The sequence below is a fragment of the Perna viridis genome, chromosome 4 (assembly GCF_037379345.1).
Source record: "Perna viridis isolate PV_CMFRI_1.1 ecotype Kerala chromosome 4, ASM3737934v1, whole genome shotgun sequence".
Classification (NCBI taxonomy): Eukaryota; Metazoa; Mollusca; class Bivalvia; order Mytilida; family Mytilidae; genus Perna; species Perna viridis.
Window position 1 is genome coordinate 19,404,138 of NC_142448.1, and position 18,754 is coordinate 19,422,891.

At 30.3% G+C, this 18,754-nt stretch overlaps 2 protein-coding genes across 3 annotated transcripts; one reads left to right on the plus strand and one right to left on the minus strand.

Moving 5' to 3' along the window:
- Positions 1 to 1,917: 1,917 nt before the first annotated feature.
- LOC148619209 (uncharacterized) lies at positions 1,918 to 9,532 on the minus strand. 2 transcript variants are annotated; one of them, XM_088578877.1, is made up of 4 exons: positions 9,504 to 9,532; positions 4,536 to 4,826; positions 3,961 to 4,083; positions 1,918 to 3,683 (listed from the first exon to the last, which is right to left on the minus strand). In XM_088578877.1, the coding sequence occupies exons 2-4, from the start codon at positions 4,792 to 4,794 to the stop codon at positions 3,511 to 3,513; spliced, it is 555 nt and encodes a 184-aa protein (XP_088435003.1). In that variant the 5' UTR covers positions 4,795 to 4,826; positions 9,504 to 9,532; the 3' UTR covers positions 1,918 to 3,510. The 2 variants fall into 2 exon arrangements, with proteins under 2 accessions (XP_088435003.1, XP_088435002.1); XM_088578876.1 differs by having other exon boundaries at positions 9,488 to 9,532.
- A 123-nt stretch (positions 9,533 to 9,655) lies between these two features.
- On the plus strand, positions 9,656 to 18,498 carry LOC148619210 (WW domain-binding protein 2-like). The gene is made up of 7 exons (XM_088578875.1): positions 9,656 to 9,796; positions 11,928 to 12,030; positions 12,498 to 12,636; positions 13,373 to 13,465; positions 14,611 to 14,754; positions 16,077 to 16,238; positions 16,798 to 18,498. Exons 1-7 carry the CDS (start codon positions 9,741 to 9,743, stop codon positions 16,920 to 16,922), a joined length of 822 nt encoding a protein of 273 aa, XP_088435001.1. The 5' UTR covers positions 9,656 to 9,740; the 3' UTR covers positions 16,923 to 18,498.
- Positions 18,499 to 18,754: the final 256 nt, after the last annotated feature.

Genomic DNA, 18,754 nt, shown 5'->3' on the forward strand with positions numbered 1-18,754 from the left:
TATTAAAAAATAGAAAGTTGGAAATCTTTGCTATTGATCAAAGTCCCATAACTCTGAAACAACAAACAAAAAATTCTCCCAAAATAGATGAAACTTAATTTTTTCAACAGGTGCTTCAATTATCAAAACTTATAATATTTGTAGGACACTGTCATTTAGTTAAGTAGGTATCCCTATTTGAAGAGTAACAATTTTTTTTATTAAAGTAGTATTTTTTTTTTATGATTACCAACTTACTACACTTCTGAGGCAGAATCTTATCTGAAAATATGCCTTGGCAATTCTTGAATTAAAGTGAGCATTGTTCACAAAAAGCTATTTTCCACTTTATTATCATGCAAAATGTGATGCATGGTTGAAAAGCCTACATATTTTTATTCTTGATATTTTGTTTGAATTTCCATAGTAAATAGAAATTAATATTTGGTTTTTCGTAAAACATGTGCTCTTAGGAGATTAAAATTATATAGAATGCACTGTAGAACTCAAAATTAAGGGAGATAACTCTGTAAATAACATACTAATACAATAGAATCTGTTGGATTTTCAATGTTGATTATCTCATAAAAGCAGACAGATTGGAATAAATAATTACTAATTACATAATATAGACCCATTAAACAACTTAATTACAAAAATCAAAATATGCAGCCTTTTATAAGGTGTATCACATATTACAGAATTTGCATGATTCTTACAAAGACTGCTACTTAATGAGTCAATGGTTAAGTTCATGTTATTCATTAAAATCAAAATGCAAAAAAGCAGGTGTACACAGGCATTACCTGAAGAGAATTCAGAGAAGTATTTTCCATCAGTTATATACTAAGTATTTTTAGACGTACCATTTGTACCACATACATTTCTTAAATTTTAAATGCGCAATAATGGAAAACTCATTTTAGACTAATCTACCTGTACATATATTTTAATTATTTCTGTGCAAGTATGAATGGTAAGTAGTGTTTACGATAAAAGTACCCATAAACTGAATAAATTTACTGGGTGAAATGGTGAAAAATGTCATTGAGAGTGCACATTTGTAATGAGTTACAAGTCTCAGTTTGAAGCTGTTTCACTGTTTTTTTTTTTTTTGTATGTTACTGTTTTTGCAATTTTGTGTATTGCTTTGAAACTTTAAACTTTCATAAAAATTTATCAAGTGGTTTTAAGAGGGATGAAGATACAAACAAATGACAGTCATATGGATCACTATAAACAGCCCTGCTTTAAAGAACAGTTATTAAATATTGTCATACTTTTACAACATGAAAAGAATGACAGACAGGATAATATCCTGAACACTATGAACTGCTTTGCTTTAGAGCTATGAATAGAAGGACACACAGAAGAACAAATATTCTTAACAATACAAATAGCCCCAATTCAAAGCTATAAACTGCCCTGCTTTATAGTTCAGAATGGAAGGATGGACAGAATAACAGACATGCTGAACACTATGAACTGTCCTGCTTTGTAACTCAGAATGGAATGATGGACAGAATAGCAGACATGCTGAACAAAATTAACTGCCCTGCTTTATAGCTCAGAATGGATAATGGACAGAATAACAGACATGCTGAACACTATAAACTGCCCTGCTTTATAGCTCAGAATGGGTAATGGACAGAATAACAGACATGCTGAACACTATTAACTGCCCTGCTTTATAGCTCAGAATGGATAATGGACAGAATAACAGACATGCTGAACACTATTAACTGCCCTGCTTAATAGCTCAGAATGAAAGGATGGACAGAATAGCAGACAAGCTGAACACTATAAACTGTCCTGCTTTAGAGTAAGGGGTATAAGAAGAAAGAAACCAAAGCTTGTACTGCCAAACCAGGATATAACCATCATTTCACTGATGTTCTTCAATTAATCTTGTTAAAATAAAAACAATGCTCAACTCCATGATGTATAAAATCTGTTTTAATATATAACAATATTACAACAAATATCAACAAAAATTAGCAATAAGTGCCTACACTGTCACACAAGTGTGCATGTTTAACATCCTCTATATTCTTCAAGGTGACTAGAGGAATAAGTAATATTTCTACAAATGCAACATATGAAAACTGCTTCTAAATTGCTCAACAAATATACCTATATTAAGGGGTTATTGTCCTTACAGAATTTTTTAGGTGTATTCTCATTAACATTTTAACTATAAAAATTCCACCTGATTTTAATTTTTGAAATATTAAAAATAATTTTACAGTAAAAATCCAAAACTGTAATGTTATGATTAAAGCATGTATTTTTGCAAAAATGAAACATCACAATTTGTAGTTCTTACCCCAATATATTAAAACAAATATTTATCTTGGAAGTTTTAATGATTTTTAATAACAAAATCAATATAAAGACAATATATTTCATAATTTAAGATTAAAATAAAAACAACCTACTTTTCCTATGTATAAACATTGATACACCACGTTATTTACAGCAATAAGGGGCATATTCAAAACCCTTTTTTTAAACAACACTACAGCTAACAATTTATAATTTTTCAGTGAAGCAACTATTAAAGTAAGTAAAAGGTAAAATAAAATAATATCAAAGTAGAAAATTACAAAGTTATTAATTGATAAAAGATATGTTCATTTTAAGTTCATTTAAGAATTAAGGACAGGTTTAGCTTAAAAGATGGACAATGAGTCTACTCCAAATTTTGTTGTTTGAATCTGGTAATATTTATATAAAAATTAGTGAGAAAGTATTTCCATTGTCTATTTATATCATTTAGTGAAAGACTTGATATAACAATACTTTTAAAAAAAGAAAGACACATCAAATGCACAAGTGGTTTTCAGACTTGTTCATGCTATTTCATAACAATTCCTATTGTTGCCATATTTTATAAAAATGTTTTATAAAATCCTTAACTTCGTATTATTTTAATAGGTAGTACAAAAAGATCCAGAATCCATTGAGCATCATTTGAAGTCAAAACTATGGACAAACCATAAAAACAAACACCTCTGTGTATTTCATTTTTGTTTCATACAACATTATTGTTAAGTTAAATCATTACTGAAGGCTCCATACCACATAACAAACACATATACTTTGTATCTTAAAAAGGATTGAGCATTGAACTTGATTGATATCTGCAATGAAACTATACCTAAAAATAAATGACCAAGCATAAGCAAATGCTTTTATTTCATTTAATTAGGAGCATAATTGATGTTGAAGATTAAAAAAATTCTAATAAACAAACAAAAAACTGGAGTATGTTAGCATTAAAAGTGTGAACTAAAATTATGACTATGTCATAGTTACACTTTTTCAATAGCATATCAAGCAACTATTAACTTTTAGGTAATCACATTTAAAAAAAATCATTAATAATCATTACAAAAAAAAAAAAATAATAAAGCAGATAATGTTTTGGAGACTGGGAACTACCGTACAACTTGTGATTTCTTAATGCAACAAACAAGAATTTGATCCAGTGAACATTAAGAAAGTGTAAACAAATGCCCTATCAAAGTCCTATAATGCTTCCCCATACTTAGGCAGAGGAGCTGACACATCTTCATAGTTAGGTGGTGTTGTCATTATTATAGGGCCATCACCAACATCTGTCATCATGATCAACTCATAGGCTGGTGGTGGGTCTGGGCGTGTGCAGGTGTTCAGCTGATCATTTGATGGAGTATGTATCACTGTTTTAAGAAATAATTTTGATGATTAATATGTAAACTAGTTATTTAAAATCCACTGCTGACTCATTTGGCATAGTATCATTAACAAAATTTAACAAAAAATTAGAAAAATAACAAAATTGGAGGCCCCTCATTAGAAGATATTATATATATATTGTGTTGTTGTTATTGATTAAGTCATACATATATATTATATTATATCGTCACATATTATATTGTGATTTAATTATACCATACTACATGTGTATGAGTATTACTAGGATGTTATATACTTTACCTGAGCAAGTCTGCATACATTGTTGTGGTGGACGTCTAGGACGACCTCTGTCTATCCTCCATTTTCTTGATATAAACAACTTACCAAGTATCACAGATGTCACCAGAATAATCAATCCACACACTGAAAAAATAAATGCATACTGGTAAATTGTCAAAAAAAAAAGATTTTTTTCTTCATAATATTCAACTTTAGTATCATTAAATAACAATAAACATAATCATGATAATGGTAACCTATTACTTCATTTTTTTTTTTGTATGTTATTTTTTTCAAAAAAAAAGCTGAAATAAAACTAATCTAGTTACATGTAAAATAAATCCCAACAATTTCTCTTAAAGCCAATTTTTGTTCCCTTTCAATGATATATTATTATTGTACAATATTGTATAATTGTGATATGAAGAAAAAACAGTTTTAGCCAATTAGGGACTGAAATATTTTGTTCAGATTAGACAGGTCTGCATTTATAATTTGCATATAAACTGAATCTGAAGAAAAAAAATTCTTTATTTGGTTTAACTACTGCCTGATTTACCCTGGATTTGATGTACATAATGTTCACTCAAACTTACCTATACCCATTACACATAACATAATTGTTATAGCATATTTAGATTTAATTGCATTTCCAATAAAAACACTGCCAAAAACCAGCATCACAAGTCCAAATAAGGCAGCTGTGGTGAAACCAAACACCATCTGGACCATGATTCTCGGCCCTTCAGGAATGTCACAAAGTTTGGTGTCTTCATGATGACATTCCCTCTGGCAATACTCATTGTATGGTCTATGTGTAGGTCTCACAGTCACTGGAGACCTATTACTGGCCATGATAATCAAGTAAATGTTTATTGTATCATCACCTGTAAGATAATATAAGTGAATATGCAAGAGCAAGTATGTAGCACTAGTAAATTTATAGACAATCAAATCTCATTCTTCTTTTGTGACATTCCTAAACAGATAATTACTCCTTTAATTTTTTTTTAAATAGTGAGGCAAATAACAAAACTGAAAAGATCAATGTTGCAAAGTAGATTCCTAGATATGTTGAATCTATTATATTAAAATTTTAGAAACTTGATTGCATTAAAAATAATCAATCATTCCAACATTTTTGTTTTATTTATCAAAAGTCTAATCCAAGCTAACACACACCCCATTTTGTTCAGAGCTAAGATTGAGGGGGTTTTATTTATGAATTGACACTATCACTTGTTTGGCACCTTGAATGTTGTAAAGCAAACAATGTTGTTAAAGAATTTAAAAATATATTATTCCAAGGAAATGGACTAGTGCATGCTAAGGGTCTCACTTTGGTGGCCACTCATGGTGAAAAATATTGTGTGTCAAAAGTATCCATTTTTTATGAATTTGAAAACTTTAACAAGTATATTAACAATATTTGAACAAGAAAAGATGAATTTCTTTAAACATAATTAAATTTTTTAACATGTTCAGAACATGGTATAAAAATCTGCAGGTATGGGACATGTATCCAAGAAATGCTAAAAAAACATAATAAAAACCTTTAGGTAGCAAAATAAATGGTGTTAGAATAGTCCAATATGTGTTTGTACAGAAAGCAAGCAATAATGCAAGCACAAGTTACCTTTAGTTGTAAAATCTTTTTTTTTACATAACCACTATAATACATTAAAAATATGAGATATCATTCTAAACCTATTAAAAAAATATCATCTAAATTGACAAAAAATTATATTATGCCAAATATACTAATTTTTAACAAATATATGGCCAAACAAATATCATGATTTGACCCACTCAAGGCAATGTATCTGACTAATTTGTTTACATGTAATTTAGTCCCATACGTAAGATTTGTTTTAAAAAGTATGGTCAATGATGATGCTTTTAAATTATCATAATGATAAAAATGTTATGGTCAAAATAACTTTTAAGTTTTTCCAAGGTTTTACACACATGATATTGATAGTTTAAGGACAATTCATGCTTTTTCCAAAAATAATCGCAATGAAACTTCAAGTACGCATTTGGTTATTATTTGAAGGTAGAATTATGTAAATGTACTTCATTTCTTTCTCAAATTATAAAATTAGAGTTAAAAACTTCAAAAATAATTTTAAATTTAAGTCTTATTTAAGTCACATATAAATTTTAACAATACAAAGAACAAATTTGTCCCATACGCAAGAATTTGAATGTAAGTGAAAAAACTAACACTGTTTTATCAAAAATAGCTGATGGTCATGCAATGTTCTCCCCAGGCCATGTGTACATGTATAAGGAAGGGAAACATTTGATAAAAACTAGACAATTAACAATGATTGAAAATAAATTATCATAAATGTTGGTGTCATATAATTGTTCTTTCTTTAATTTCATTGATCTATGTTTGTGAGCATAAAGTTTTTTTTATTTATTTTACTACATGTATATGAAATAACTGTATTCAAATGCGTTTTAGACATCCAATTGATACATTTCTAAAGTTTGGTTCCCAATCTTTTTTTTTGGGCAGATGAAATAATTCTCCATTCAGTTGTCCTTGATGTCAAGCCCCTGTTTTCATTATTACTAGTTTCATTTAAAGCATTTAGATCATGTTGATAGTTTTCATCTTTCGAGTCAGTGTTTTCATCTATAGATTCTTTTTCTATTTCTTTCTTTAGATTTTATTTTTTTCCTGGAGTTTTTGTTAGTTCTTGCTTTTTGCCTTTGTGCATCTCTTAATGCTTTTTGTCTCAGCCTTTTATTACTCATTATATTTTCAAACTTTTGTTTACATTTGGGATCTAATTTTATTTTGTCTCTGTATTTCTTCACATATTTCTGGTTACGATCTTTCTTTTCTTGAATAGTAAGCTTTTTCTTTGGCATATTTTGATTGTTCCCTACAACATTTTTTTTTATTAAAATCTGTCCCATACATAAGATTTATGAAGTATAATTCATATATACATGCAAGATAGACCATATAGTTACATTATAAAAATACTTGAATAAAATGATGCATTTAGGCTAGGAATCTGATAAAATATGTTCTGAAAGTTGAATATTTTTATATATTTTTTGGGTGGATGGGTTTGTTCTTGGGTAGTTTATTCCATTTTTTGGTTTTTCTCGGTAGAAAAATTCTGAGTAATACATGGGTAACCAATACTACATGGAACATTTTCATTCAAAATTTACCAATTCCTGAACTCTTAAATACAAATATTACCTATATATGATGATTTTTTTTCTCAAAATAGCCTTTTACAAATCAAGATAATTTTTACCTATAGGACAAGTTGACATTAATTTTTCTGAACTTAAAATTTACTTTAGAAGTGACATTTTTGTCTTGCTATGCATGTGTATTGGTAATTGGAGCATATTTCTAAAGAGAAATAACAGGGTTTTTAATCTTTATAGATTTTTACAACTTCTTCTACCAAAAAATGTTCATGCTTTACATTTTCATATATACACAAATGTATATACTTCATCTAATTTTTCAAAGATGAAGATGTAACTGTGGTACTGATACATGTAAACATTTGAAGGTCAGATGGTGCTACACATGTGGAATGCTGAAAACCTATGTGCTCCTTGTTATATTATAGTAGTAAACATCTCAAGATAGCTGTACATATGGGACACAAATATCTTACGTATGGGACGTTACAGAATGACATTTATGGACAATAAATATTTTATTTATTTAGAATAAATTACCTTCTCAAAAATAGGGTGCCATTATGAAGATATCTCCCTTTGTTTGGGTTTAGGTACAACAGGTATTACATATGGGACAGCTTTGTTTCAGAAAATTTTATCCTTATTTAAAATAATGGGTTTTTTTAAATAAATTTATTTTATTCTCATCTTTTTTTATGTAATGAAAATTACTTATTAAAGCAATAAAATTAAAGTGAAACAACAGGAAAAAGATTAATTTTTTATTTCTATTGGCCATATCTAAAAAGGTACTAAGAAAAAAATTGTCATGATTACTCTCCACATCACTAGAAACATTTACCACTAGGAAAGGCAAATCAAATTCAATATATATGTTCTATATATTATATTGAACATCAGAAATTTCTGTTTTAGCTGGATACACTCATCTGCAAACCATTCATATGATGGAAACACAGGACAACTTTGAAAAAGTAGATTTTTTCTACTGTCTGCCCTTTTTATGCAAATTTGCTGATTTTTGGGGTACTTAAAATTGAATATCTCGGAAACGTGTCATAGCACATTCCTGATAGTTATCTATTATTTAGACAATACATATAGACATATTTTTACATTTAAACCAAACAACTAGTCCCTTCTTTTTGCAAGTTTAAAGCAATTACAATAATTTGCTTAAAAATGTGACCCTTATCATGCACTACTCCAAATGTGAAGGAACAAAAGGATAAAAGTGACTAAAAGGAAGACGACAAAACTGTTTCAACTATGCAGAGGCTTCATTTCAAATGTGGAAATGGTGATAATTTTAGTTAGTACAAGGCGAAAGCATGTCTTTAGATTTATGAATCAAACCTATAATTTCAAAGTGATCTACATATAAATGTACATGTATGATATAAAGTATCTTACTGGCACAAATCACATTTTCTATATTTTTCAAGGAATACTGTGATATCTGCCAGTTTTTTTGTTTTTTTTTGGGGGGGGGGGGGGGGTTTGGTTTTTCGAAAACTTATGATTTACAGATTTAAGACTACCAAATGAAATAAGCCCCAAAAGAGAGCTAAATGTAGAAAAGTCCAAAATCAGTTAAAAGAAAATAAAGGATCTAATATACTCCTGGTACCTTAAAAAATTCTGCAACATGGAAGTAAAGGGGTTTTTGGCAGGCAATTTTTGAGAACTGAGAAAATGCTGTACCAGCAGAAGACTGTCTAGACACTTGTTATCATCAACAGAGTCCTGATGTCACAAGACAAATGCAAAAAGTAAAACCCAAAACTGAACAGACATGTACATGTACATCATATGATGTACAGTCCAAACTGTTCCTGAATTGAATATGCTCCATCTAAGTAGAATAACACCTGATTTGAAGATGAGACCAAATAAGTCACTGTAAGCTTGATAGCATGGAGATTTGATGTTCTGTCTATAGATATTCAAATCTGATATTAAGCTGATTGACACATGATATTTGTAAAATCATTAACTCATGATCAATTTGTATTATTTGATGTAACGTTATGGAAATGGTAAATACTTTTAGTATGGGCTGTGGTCCAAGATTATTTCCATACAATGGAATCATGATATATTTGCCTTTGATAATAGTTTTTTTCTTCAAAAGCATTTCAAGTATCACCTGTCTCGTATTACAATTTCTAATGTTATTGTGCTTACATAATTTCACTGATGCAAATGGCAGAAACAGAAAAAGTGTACAGAAGATAACTTATCAATATACTTATATAGCAGGTTATGTTCAAATCAACTGATATGGGAATAATCAAATTTTGCGTTAATGTTTTGTATATTGAATTAATATAGAGTAAGCAACGATTTTTCAACATACAAGAAATTCTGTTTACATTTTTCCGGAAATGTTAAGTAAGTAGTCAACGTTGAAAAGTTTCCGAAAAGTCGACTATTATTTTTGTCGCTTCAAACGTTTAAAGCACCTTGCAATTTTTTTTCCGATACTCTCTAGGGTTTTCTTAAATCTGCATGAAAATTCTAGAGTATTCTTTATTGCGTCAAAACAAAAGACTGGTGACAATTATTCACCAACCTGCTGAAAAAAAGACTTTTTACACTTGTACTTCAAGATGTCACTTAATACAGCCCATGCACATGGAGGTGTTTTAATTTACGCAGGAGAGAGGTAATAAACAATAGCCGATTATTATAATTGTGTCGGTAGTTTCACAAAAAATTAAAGAGGAAGTTCAGGTCAATATCAGTGTTTACAAATGCTTACAAATCTTCTTCTGGTAGTAGGCCACCATCTGCTTTTTGAACCAGCTCTTCATCTTCTGTGTCTGATTTTATACTGTCCTGTCCTGTAGTGATTACTGCATGTTGTAAACTCTGTCTTAACTTTCCCAGTGTCGATCTAGTCTTCTCTCAAATGTTATGAATGTATTGCAGAATGAATCCTTTCTATTATTCAGTCTATATACTTATATATTTTGTATTTATGTCCTCCAGTAAAATAACTTTCTGACTCTTGCATGTGAAAGATGTTGCATACTTCTTTGTCGTATTTTCCACTTACATGTATAATCTTATAAACCTCTATCATGTCTCCTCATGATCTTCTATATGTCAAAGTACAAAGCTTTTAACAATGTGGTCAGTCTTTGTATGATAGTTTGATAGTCCTAAGAGGGAAAAGGCAAAGGGCATTCCTAATATTCGTAAAATAATCGGAAGAATGGTTCCAGGTTTGGTGTAGGTTGCAGGGTTTTATCAAGAGCCTTTCAATCAGAAATACATGTAGCTTTTATGAAAAATAATAGACATCTTTTAAACATTTGTCTGGCCTACATGTGTCCCAATGTAGTGGCTTGGACACAGGTTTCTCAAGTGTCAGTATGATGATTTTTAGATGAATATCTATACACTAAGAGCAAGCTTTGTGGGCTTACTACACTCCTATACCTGCACTAGTGGAGGAATTATAATATTTCTCATTGGTATCAAGTCTGTTCATCATAGTAATTTGTTTTGCACCATACATAAAATATCTGCCCCAGTGGCACAAGGCTGCGGTCTGGGATGACACTGTATAAGGTTCAAAGGGACCATGACCCAAAAAATACATTTTTTTATATTTGGTTTTGATTTTGAAAATTTTATTTTTGAAAGTTTCAAATTTTGTGCAATATAGTGTCCAAAGCAGCTGTTTTGTCCAAAATGAATTGTAAGTCCCTATGCATGAGTGTGTCAAAAACTAACATTGTCCTCACTTGCCCCAACTGTTCAGAGTTTGACCACAGCGGTCATATCATGCTACGCTTGACAATTTTTTTTTTATTTCAACTATTATGCAAGCATTTGTTTTCAAGACAATCCATGTAGGAAATGCCTTAGCTTTAAGAAAGAAACTCCTTTGCCTTTAATCTTCAAAAGTAAACTGACTTTGCATTCTTATACTTCTTACACCACTTAATTCGAAACTTCTTTTGTATTGGAAAAAAATGCATGGTCACCCTTTGTAGAAACACAAAAATACATCTGGAACAGTAGATATAGATGCTTAGATCAGAAGGAAGCCTTAACATGCACCAGTACTACATGCATATTTGACAGATTTTAAAAATTTTCAAATAAGTATTTCCCCTATGTTGCCTCAAGGGATACTATTTCAGTACAATTTCAACTGTGAAAAGAATTGTTAGTCATTGGAATAAGACTGGGTTAATGACAACTTTGTGTGATTATTTGACAGTTATACTTAGTATTGGTCTCTGAGGTGTTGATTGATAGCATAAATGATATTTTCAAGTTCTTAAATTTTGTAGTGACATCAGGATAGTTACCAATAACCCACATTTGGTTTACACTCAAGTTTGATGTACAATTTAATGCATAAATTTAGATTAGTATTTGACATTTATTCACCTTCAACCAATTGCATTAAAGTCACACATGAGTGGTCAAGTGATCAAACATGCACCTGATCGCTGTAATTGGCAAATTAGGTGATTGTTTAAACAAAATCAACACCTGTTGAGTTTGGGGTAATAAAATTGTCACTTTCACTGCTTGAACCAATATTGGGCTTTAAACTCTCAATGTTTTTTTTACTTTTAAAGATTTCAGATGACAAAATGAGGCTAGATCATTTTTTTCATTCTGAAAAATCTTTTGGTCAGTGATGAAAATGACGATCACTAGAAAAATCACTGAGTCCCTGGTGAATTATAAATACTTCATTTATTTTGGATCATTAAAATGCGTTTTTAAGTTAAATTCTATTTATTTATCTATTTTTATTTTCTTTGTCATAGAATTTTATTGTACTGTGATGGAGTTGAGATGGGTTTTGATGGAGTAAAGCTTCCTCATTTCAGAGGCAACAAGAAAGGAAGAATGTACTTGACAACACACAGAGTAAGTGTTATCTAAACTGACAGTTAAAGTGGTATTTCTCTATGTACATTGTTACATGAAATATGCTTTTAAAAGTTTAAAAGTACAGCCTGGTTCTTACAAAAGGATATAAAACGAATTTCAAGAGACTGAGCAGTTATGTGACATTTGTAATACATGTATCATGGGACATGAATTGTTTTGATTTTGGAATAATATCTAGATAAACCATATAAATACATCATAGGGGATGGGTAATGTAACTTATCTGTTTATTTTCCTATTTTGCCTCCTTAATGCAATGTAAACTTGTGTGTCATTGGCACTGCCAAGATGTAGCAATAATAAATCGTTTCTTCCAATTACAGCAGTCTTGCACTTTTTTAAAGCATTTTATCCAATTACAGCAGTCTTGCACTTTTTTAAAGCATTTTATCCAATTACAGCAGTCTTGCATTTTTTTTAAAGCATTTTACATCTATATGCAGGTAATATTTAACAACAACAGTTCATCCGACATGTTAATCTCGTTCAGTATACCATTTTATTGTATGAGAGAAGTAGAACTAGAACAGCCAATCTTTGGAGCTAATTACATTAAAGGCAAAGTTAATGCTGAACAAGGAGGTGGGTTACATTAATGGTTTTGCTGTTAATAAAATTCTGCTACTTCTTACTGTCTCTAAATAACACCACAACATGTGACATGTATTGAGTGTTTTTTGAAAAAAAAATTTTGTTTGTTAATTTAACTTCTGAAAACAGTTCAAAATACAGTTTTGAATGACAAGTATGAATTATACACATTCCTGTTTGGGTTTTATGGCAGCTCAGTGCACGTCATATCTCTTTTAAGTGTTCCATATATAATGTTATTATGTAGTGATAAATTTTTGCAGATTCAATTTAATAGGAATTAGAAAGTACAATATTTGCCCATATTTTACTCTTTTTTTTTCGCTCTTTTTTTATATATTACTGGGACAATATGGAGACATTCCTTATGTCGATTTTTATGTTGCATGCTTGTTGTTTTGTAAACAAAGTAAAAAGTCGGAACAGGACATTGCCTATAATTTGAACAGATCAGAATTTGTCAAACCCCTAGAAAAAGAATATCAGAAAAACCTTCATTTGTTCAAATTAAAATAAAAAAATCTAATGAAAATTCAATTTTTTTTTAAACTACCTTTACTTATTTTTCAGTAATATTAACATCAAAATAATTTGACAATTTACAGTAGTATCAGCATGCTATACTCACCTACCCTTCTATCTGGTGTATGTTAATAGACAAAAGACCATAGATTGGTCAAATATGTTGATATTGTAAATCAACTGAGGTTCTTTATCTTTATAATAGGTAATTGGGAAGGACAAGCGAAGTTCAAGTTATGGTTCAACCATGGAGGTGCTATAGAATTTGGTCAAGCAATGTTAAAGGCTGGACAGCTAGGTGAGCACACAGGTTTCTTATCTACATGTAGTTTTACTCATAAGTATCGGTATACTTAACATAAGTTTCTGTTTATATGCTGATATTGTCAAGAAACTTAGAAGAGCTATCCCAGCAGACCATATCAAAAAGTGCAAGACTGGCATTATTCCATTGTCTTATTAGGAATCTATACTATTTCAATCATTTTCATTTTTCTTGTGTTAAATGATAAATTCTTGAATATTAGGTAATTTGTGTGTTATTATTTAGGCTGTAGTTGTTATATTTGACATATCAAACATTTTCATCAATATTCTCTAGTGATTACTGATATACCCAGTTCAGGTCATGCACGTTTTGATTCTGCTTTTATAAACATGTCAGCAGAATAATTTTCACTGTAGAAGGGGACTGAGGTGAAATTCAGAAAAAAAAATTCTGGTGCAGCCATGCTAAAATGCTTCTGTTTTTTTCCTGGATTTTTTTTTTTGCAACTTTAATGGCTTCAAGTATGCTATTTAAATATTTCTTTATTGACATTGACATTGAAACTTTATTTAAAGTCTGAACATATATACACTGTGAACAGTGAAATTTTTAAAGTATGACCCATAACATAAAAATGAAGCAGTTATGAATATTTTCTTAGAATAATTTTATAGTGAGATTAGAGGAGCAATTGCATATTTAAAACTGAAAAAAAGATAGTGCAAAAATTTTCAAGTTTACAGTACTCTATATTGCTTTACACCAATACTATAGCAGCTAAAATAGCATATTTACTTGAACCTCATCTACACAAACCAGTACCTCAGTCATTCATATGTGGATGGTTTCTTCAATGAAATGACTGTATTAGTTATTATTTGATATTTATAGATCACTATCCAAATCATAAGATGCAGAAAGCCTTCAGTAGTATATTAGCACAAATGGACTTAAGTGTGCATTATTGGCATTTCAGTTATTACATTAGTCTCTTTGGTAGTCTCCATTTCAGGATAATATCCACTGTATAAAAACCAGTCTGTAGTTACATGTAGTTTTGTAAGTGTGTGGACTTCATATGATAGCTCATTCCAGAGTTCATGGACAATTACAAATGTAATTTTATCTTCAAAAGCTGTTAAATAATGTTGAGTTTGTTGTCATTGCATTTCCAGCATCAAGAAATAGAATGCCACAGCCACCACCTTACATGCCACCACAAGGAAATGTGTACCAGGCCCCACCGCCAGCCTATTCACCCCCACAGAATGGATATTATAACTGGGTACCTTATCAAACATTCCCAAGTGCTCCTCCACGTAAGCATTGAATAATTTTCCATCTGACTGGATAATTGGAAACAAAATTTGTTAGGTAAAGAATTAAAGACGTAGCCAAATACTTGAATATAAAATACTAGTAATGTGTAACATTTATTTGAAGATATTTAATAGAACAATTCTAAGATTCAACATCTTTAAACAAGTTACAAGTGAAAGTCAGGTTCTTGTGCAAATAAAACTAGATTGCAGATCAAAATATATTATCATAATATATTTTATATAGATGTTGGAACTGCTGTGTACAAAATGAATTGTTGCAATATTTTTTATGTGACTGCAAAGAATTTGTCATTGTCATTTTTGTCCATAGAAAATTTATGGACAAATGTGTATAAACCTCTATGAACTGTACCACAAAATTCCATGCCACAAAGGGAAGATTAAGGTTGAATTTGGAGGTCGCGGCCTGTTTTACAATTAAGACCCAGTATGGGTCAAAACGAATATTTTTCAGGTTTACAGGCTATAACTTGAGTAAGAGGAAATGGATCTTTATAAAACTGTATTACAAGTTTCCATACTAGGAAAAAAGATCAGGATTACTTATGGGGTTATGGACCTAGCAGTTAAGGAATATAAAGTGTCCGAAAAAAGGCAAGAAAAATCAAATAGTTTTCTTGTTTCCAAATAATAACTTGATAACAAGAATATGGATTTATATGAATGTGAGTCACTTTTGAAGTTCTATAACGCAAAGGGAAGATTGAATTGATTTTCTGGGGTATTGACGCATACTGTTTGGGGAAAAAGGAGCCAAACTAAGGCAAAAAAGGATACTGTTAATAACTTTAGTTATAGTATACAGTCTTCGCTATTAAGCAGTAGTGTGAGGCCCAAGGCTTATTAAAATGGAGGTGGGCCTGTAAAGTTAACTTCTACAGGCCAACAGTCACTATATATAAAAATTTCTGAAAAATGTATTTCTGGCCTATGAACTGGAAAGTTAGTCATGAAGACTGAGTATATATATCTCTATGAAACTAAACCAATATCAAGAGGTGCCATGCTAACACAAGGACAGTTTAAGTTACCTTTAGAGATTATGGTCCTAACAAATTAGGAATTATGGAGCAAAACTTATATTTCTTATTTTTGTTCTTTGACTTGCTGAATCTTACAATACTTCATTTTGTGTTAGAAACCTATTTATTCACAATCTAGACTCAATGCTGTGTCACGCTTGAATGTTCTTTTCACATTTATCCCAAGTAAGTAGGGCAAATTTTGATCATTGCATTTAGAATTATCAAAAGAACATTTTTTTATTAAAGGACTTTTTCAAACTTTTTATATTACAGCTGAATATGTATATATGACTGAGGCCCCACCACCGTACCCAGGTGTGGATCCTAATATGGCTTACCCTCCCCAGGCTAATGGATATCCTCCTCAGACCAATGGATATCCTCAACAAACAAATGGATATCCTCAGCAACCTCATGGACAATTCAGTGGACCAGGTATGTATAGGAACTTTTTTACATTTACTTGCATCATTTTGAATGCAGTAGTACATGTACAAACATTTTTTATGTCAAGTATCACCGGAGTTAGAAATAGTAGCCTGCTGGTTTGCCCAAGACTGACTATTTTTTTGGCAGGGCTGGCTTATTTTAGCAAAAATATATATAGCCATATAGTAAATATATTGAAAAATTGTATTTAGGACTGGCTGAAATTTGAGTGAGTTTCCTACCCTGATATCACCTGTATTTAGTATATTGAAAATTCTTTTGTTTCTGACAGTAACAACTTGGAAGCTACTTTGAATTTATTTTCTTTAAAAAGGAGGAACTCCCATAGAGTCACTTTAAGTTTTCCTGAGCAGTCAATTAACCATGTAATGTGCTTTTGGTTACTTTCAATATTTTGTTAAAATATATTTATTCTCTTCTTATTATAAATTACAGTATGGTATGTGTACATGGGAAACTCCTTTTTTGTATGACATAGGTCAAAAGTTCAATGGTAATCTTTGGCCATACGAGTTTAATTACATTACAATTTTTTTTCTTTTAGATGCAAAAGCCCAGGAAGCTGCAGCAAGTGGATATTACAACCCTAGTGCCCCACACAATGTACACATGGTAACCACACCTTCCTGTCCACCAGCATATGATGAGGTCACCAAGAAAAACAATTAATGCTTTCACTTTACATGTTTTATTACATTTTGTGATCTGTGGTACCCAGTAATTGCTATGAACAACATTGTAGCTAGATGTATAATTACATAATCATGTTATCAGTTCTTTAAAGCATATATCAACAAAAAGGTGAAAATCATGAAGAAAAATAACATTGGTACACAAGAAGATATAAATATTGAAGTTTTTAGTTTACTGTACAACAGAAAATATTGTGGTTTTGACATTCAATATTACTGTTGCAACATTTTTGGTTTTTGGTCTTTTTGTATTGTGTATAATAACCTCCTCTGAAGAGCATATTCACAACAGCTTTATTTATGTTTTACAAGTCTTAGTGCAAAAATTGTAAAAAGGAGATTAAATCTTTTTTCCAGTTTACAATAGCTTAAATTATCACTTCTTTCTTGTTGTTTTAAGGAAGCTTTACAAAATAGTCTTAAGGTGTAAATTGTGATGTCTGGAGTTACAATTTTAGTTGGTGTTATGATTTAAGTGGTACATGTATCATTCAAATTATTGAGTATTGGTTATTCAGAAAAAAATGGTTACTGTACAGAATTACTATTTTGTCTAAATGGCTAAATTGTTGAATTTGTGGTGTATGTATGATATATCATTAATTTCTTGAAATTTTGAACTTCTTGTTGATTCATTCCCTTTGGATCTGTCTATAAAAACAGTCTTCATTACTAGAGCTTTTACATAAATGTATGGATGACGTGACAAAGTTCAAAAGGTGATGTCCTTATTCTAACGTGATATTTATTTATGGATGATTAAATTTGATTTGTAATAAGCCTTCTGATTGGTTGAATCTTTGGACAACATAGGTTATTTTTGTATAAACTACTTTTATACTGTGACATCATTAACATTGATTAGTCCACAGTCTGAAATTCACGTTATCCCAAACTAAGTATTGTTTTGATTAAAGATCAAATCTTAATTTGGACTAGAATTGACTTGAAAGGATTGTTTTCAAAGATAAGCCATGTTATGCTTGCGTAATCATCTTTGGGACAAATTATGCTTGTTATTTTTGCTTCACTATTCATGAAGTGTAAACTGTCCCAAAGTTTATTGTATCACATAAGTTCTTGTAATGTAAATATATTGTTATTTATTTGTTTTAATTATAAATGTTAATTGGTGATGTAATATTATTGTTTAAGACTGTTATTTTACATATTATGGTTTATGTAGTTACTAAAACTCTATTTAAAAAAAATACACCGAGAATAGAGTCTGCTAATCTGTTGCTTTGTACATTGTTGAGAATTTACATTGTTCAATTGCGGTTATAAATATAAAAATGTTCTTCGGCATAGTTGAGTCATTATCAGTATGTAAAAGTGTTGCTATTGGAATGCAAGGCTAATTGAAAAGGAAAAAAGATTGGAACTTGCCATGAAAGTAGTACAGAATAGCTTCTATTGGTTCTTTTATTTTATTGTGGTATTGAACAATCGAAATACATATTTGAATTGATTTATCTGAACTTACATACAACTTTCTATTTAGTAATGTATGCTGAGTTTATATTGTCATTATAAATAAAGGTTATAAAGCAGTTGAGGTTTGAGTCAGATCTGTCAATAATATGCTATATTTATGATGGATGTGTCAAGGAGGATTTTATTTACTTTATTTTTATATACAGGGCATTGGGTGCTTTCTTACAGGCCTTATAATAGATTCAACTACTGACAATTGCCATCTTGACCTTAGAAATGAACTCCATGGGTACTTAGTCTTGGTTATACTAGAACCTTTATTAGATACTTTAATTTTTAATAAAAAAAAAAACATTTTTAAGGAATGAGAGT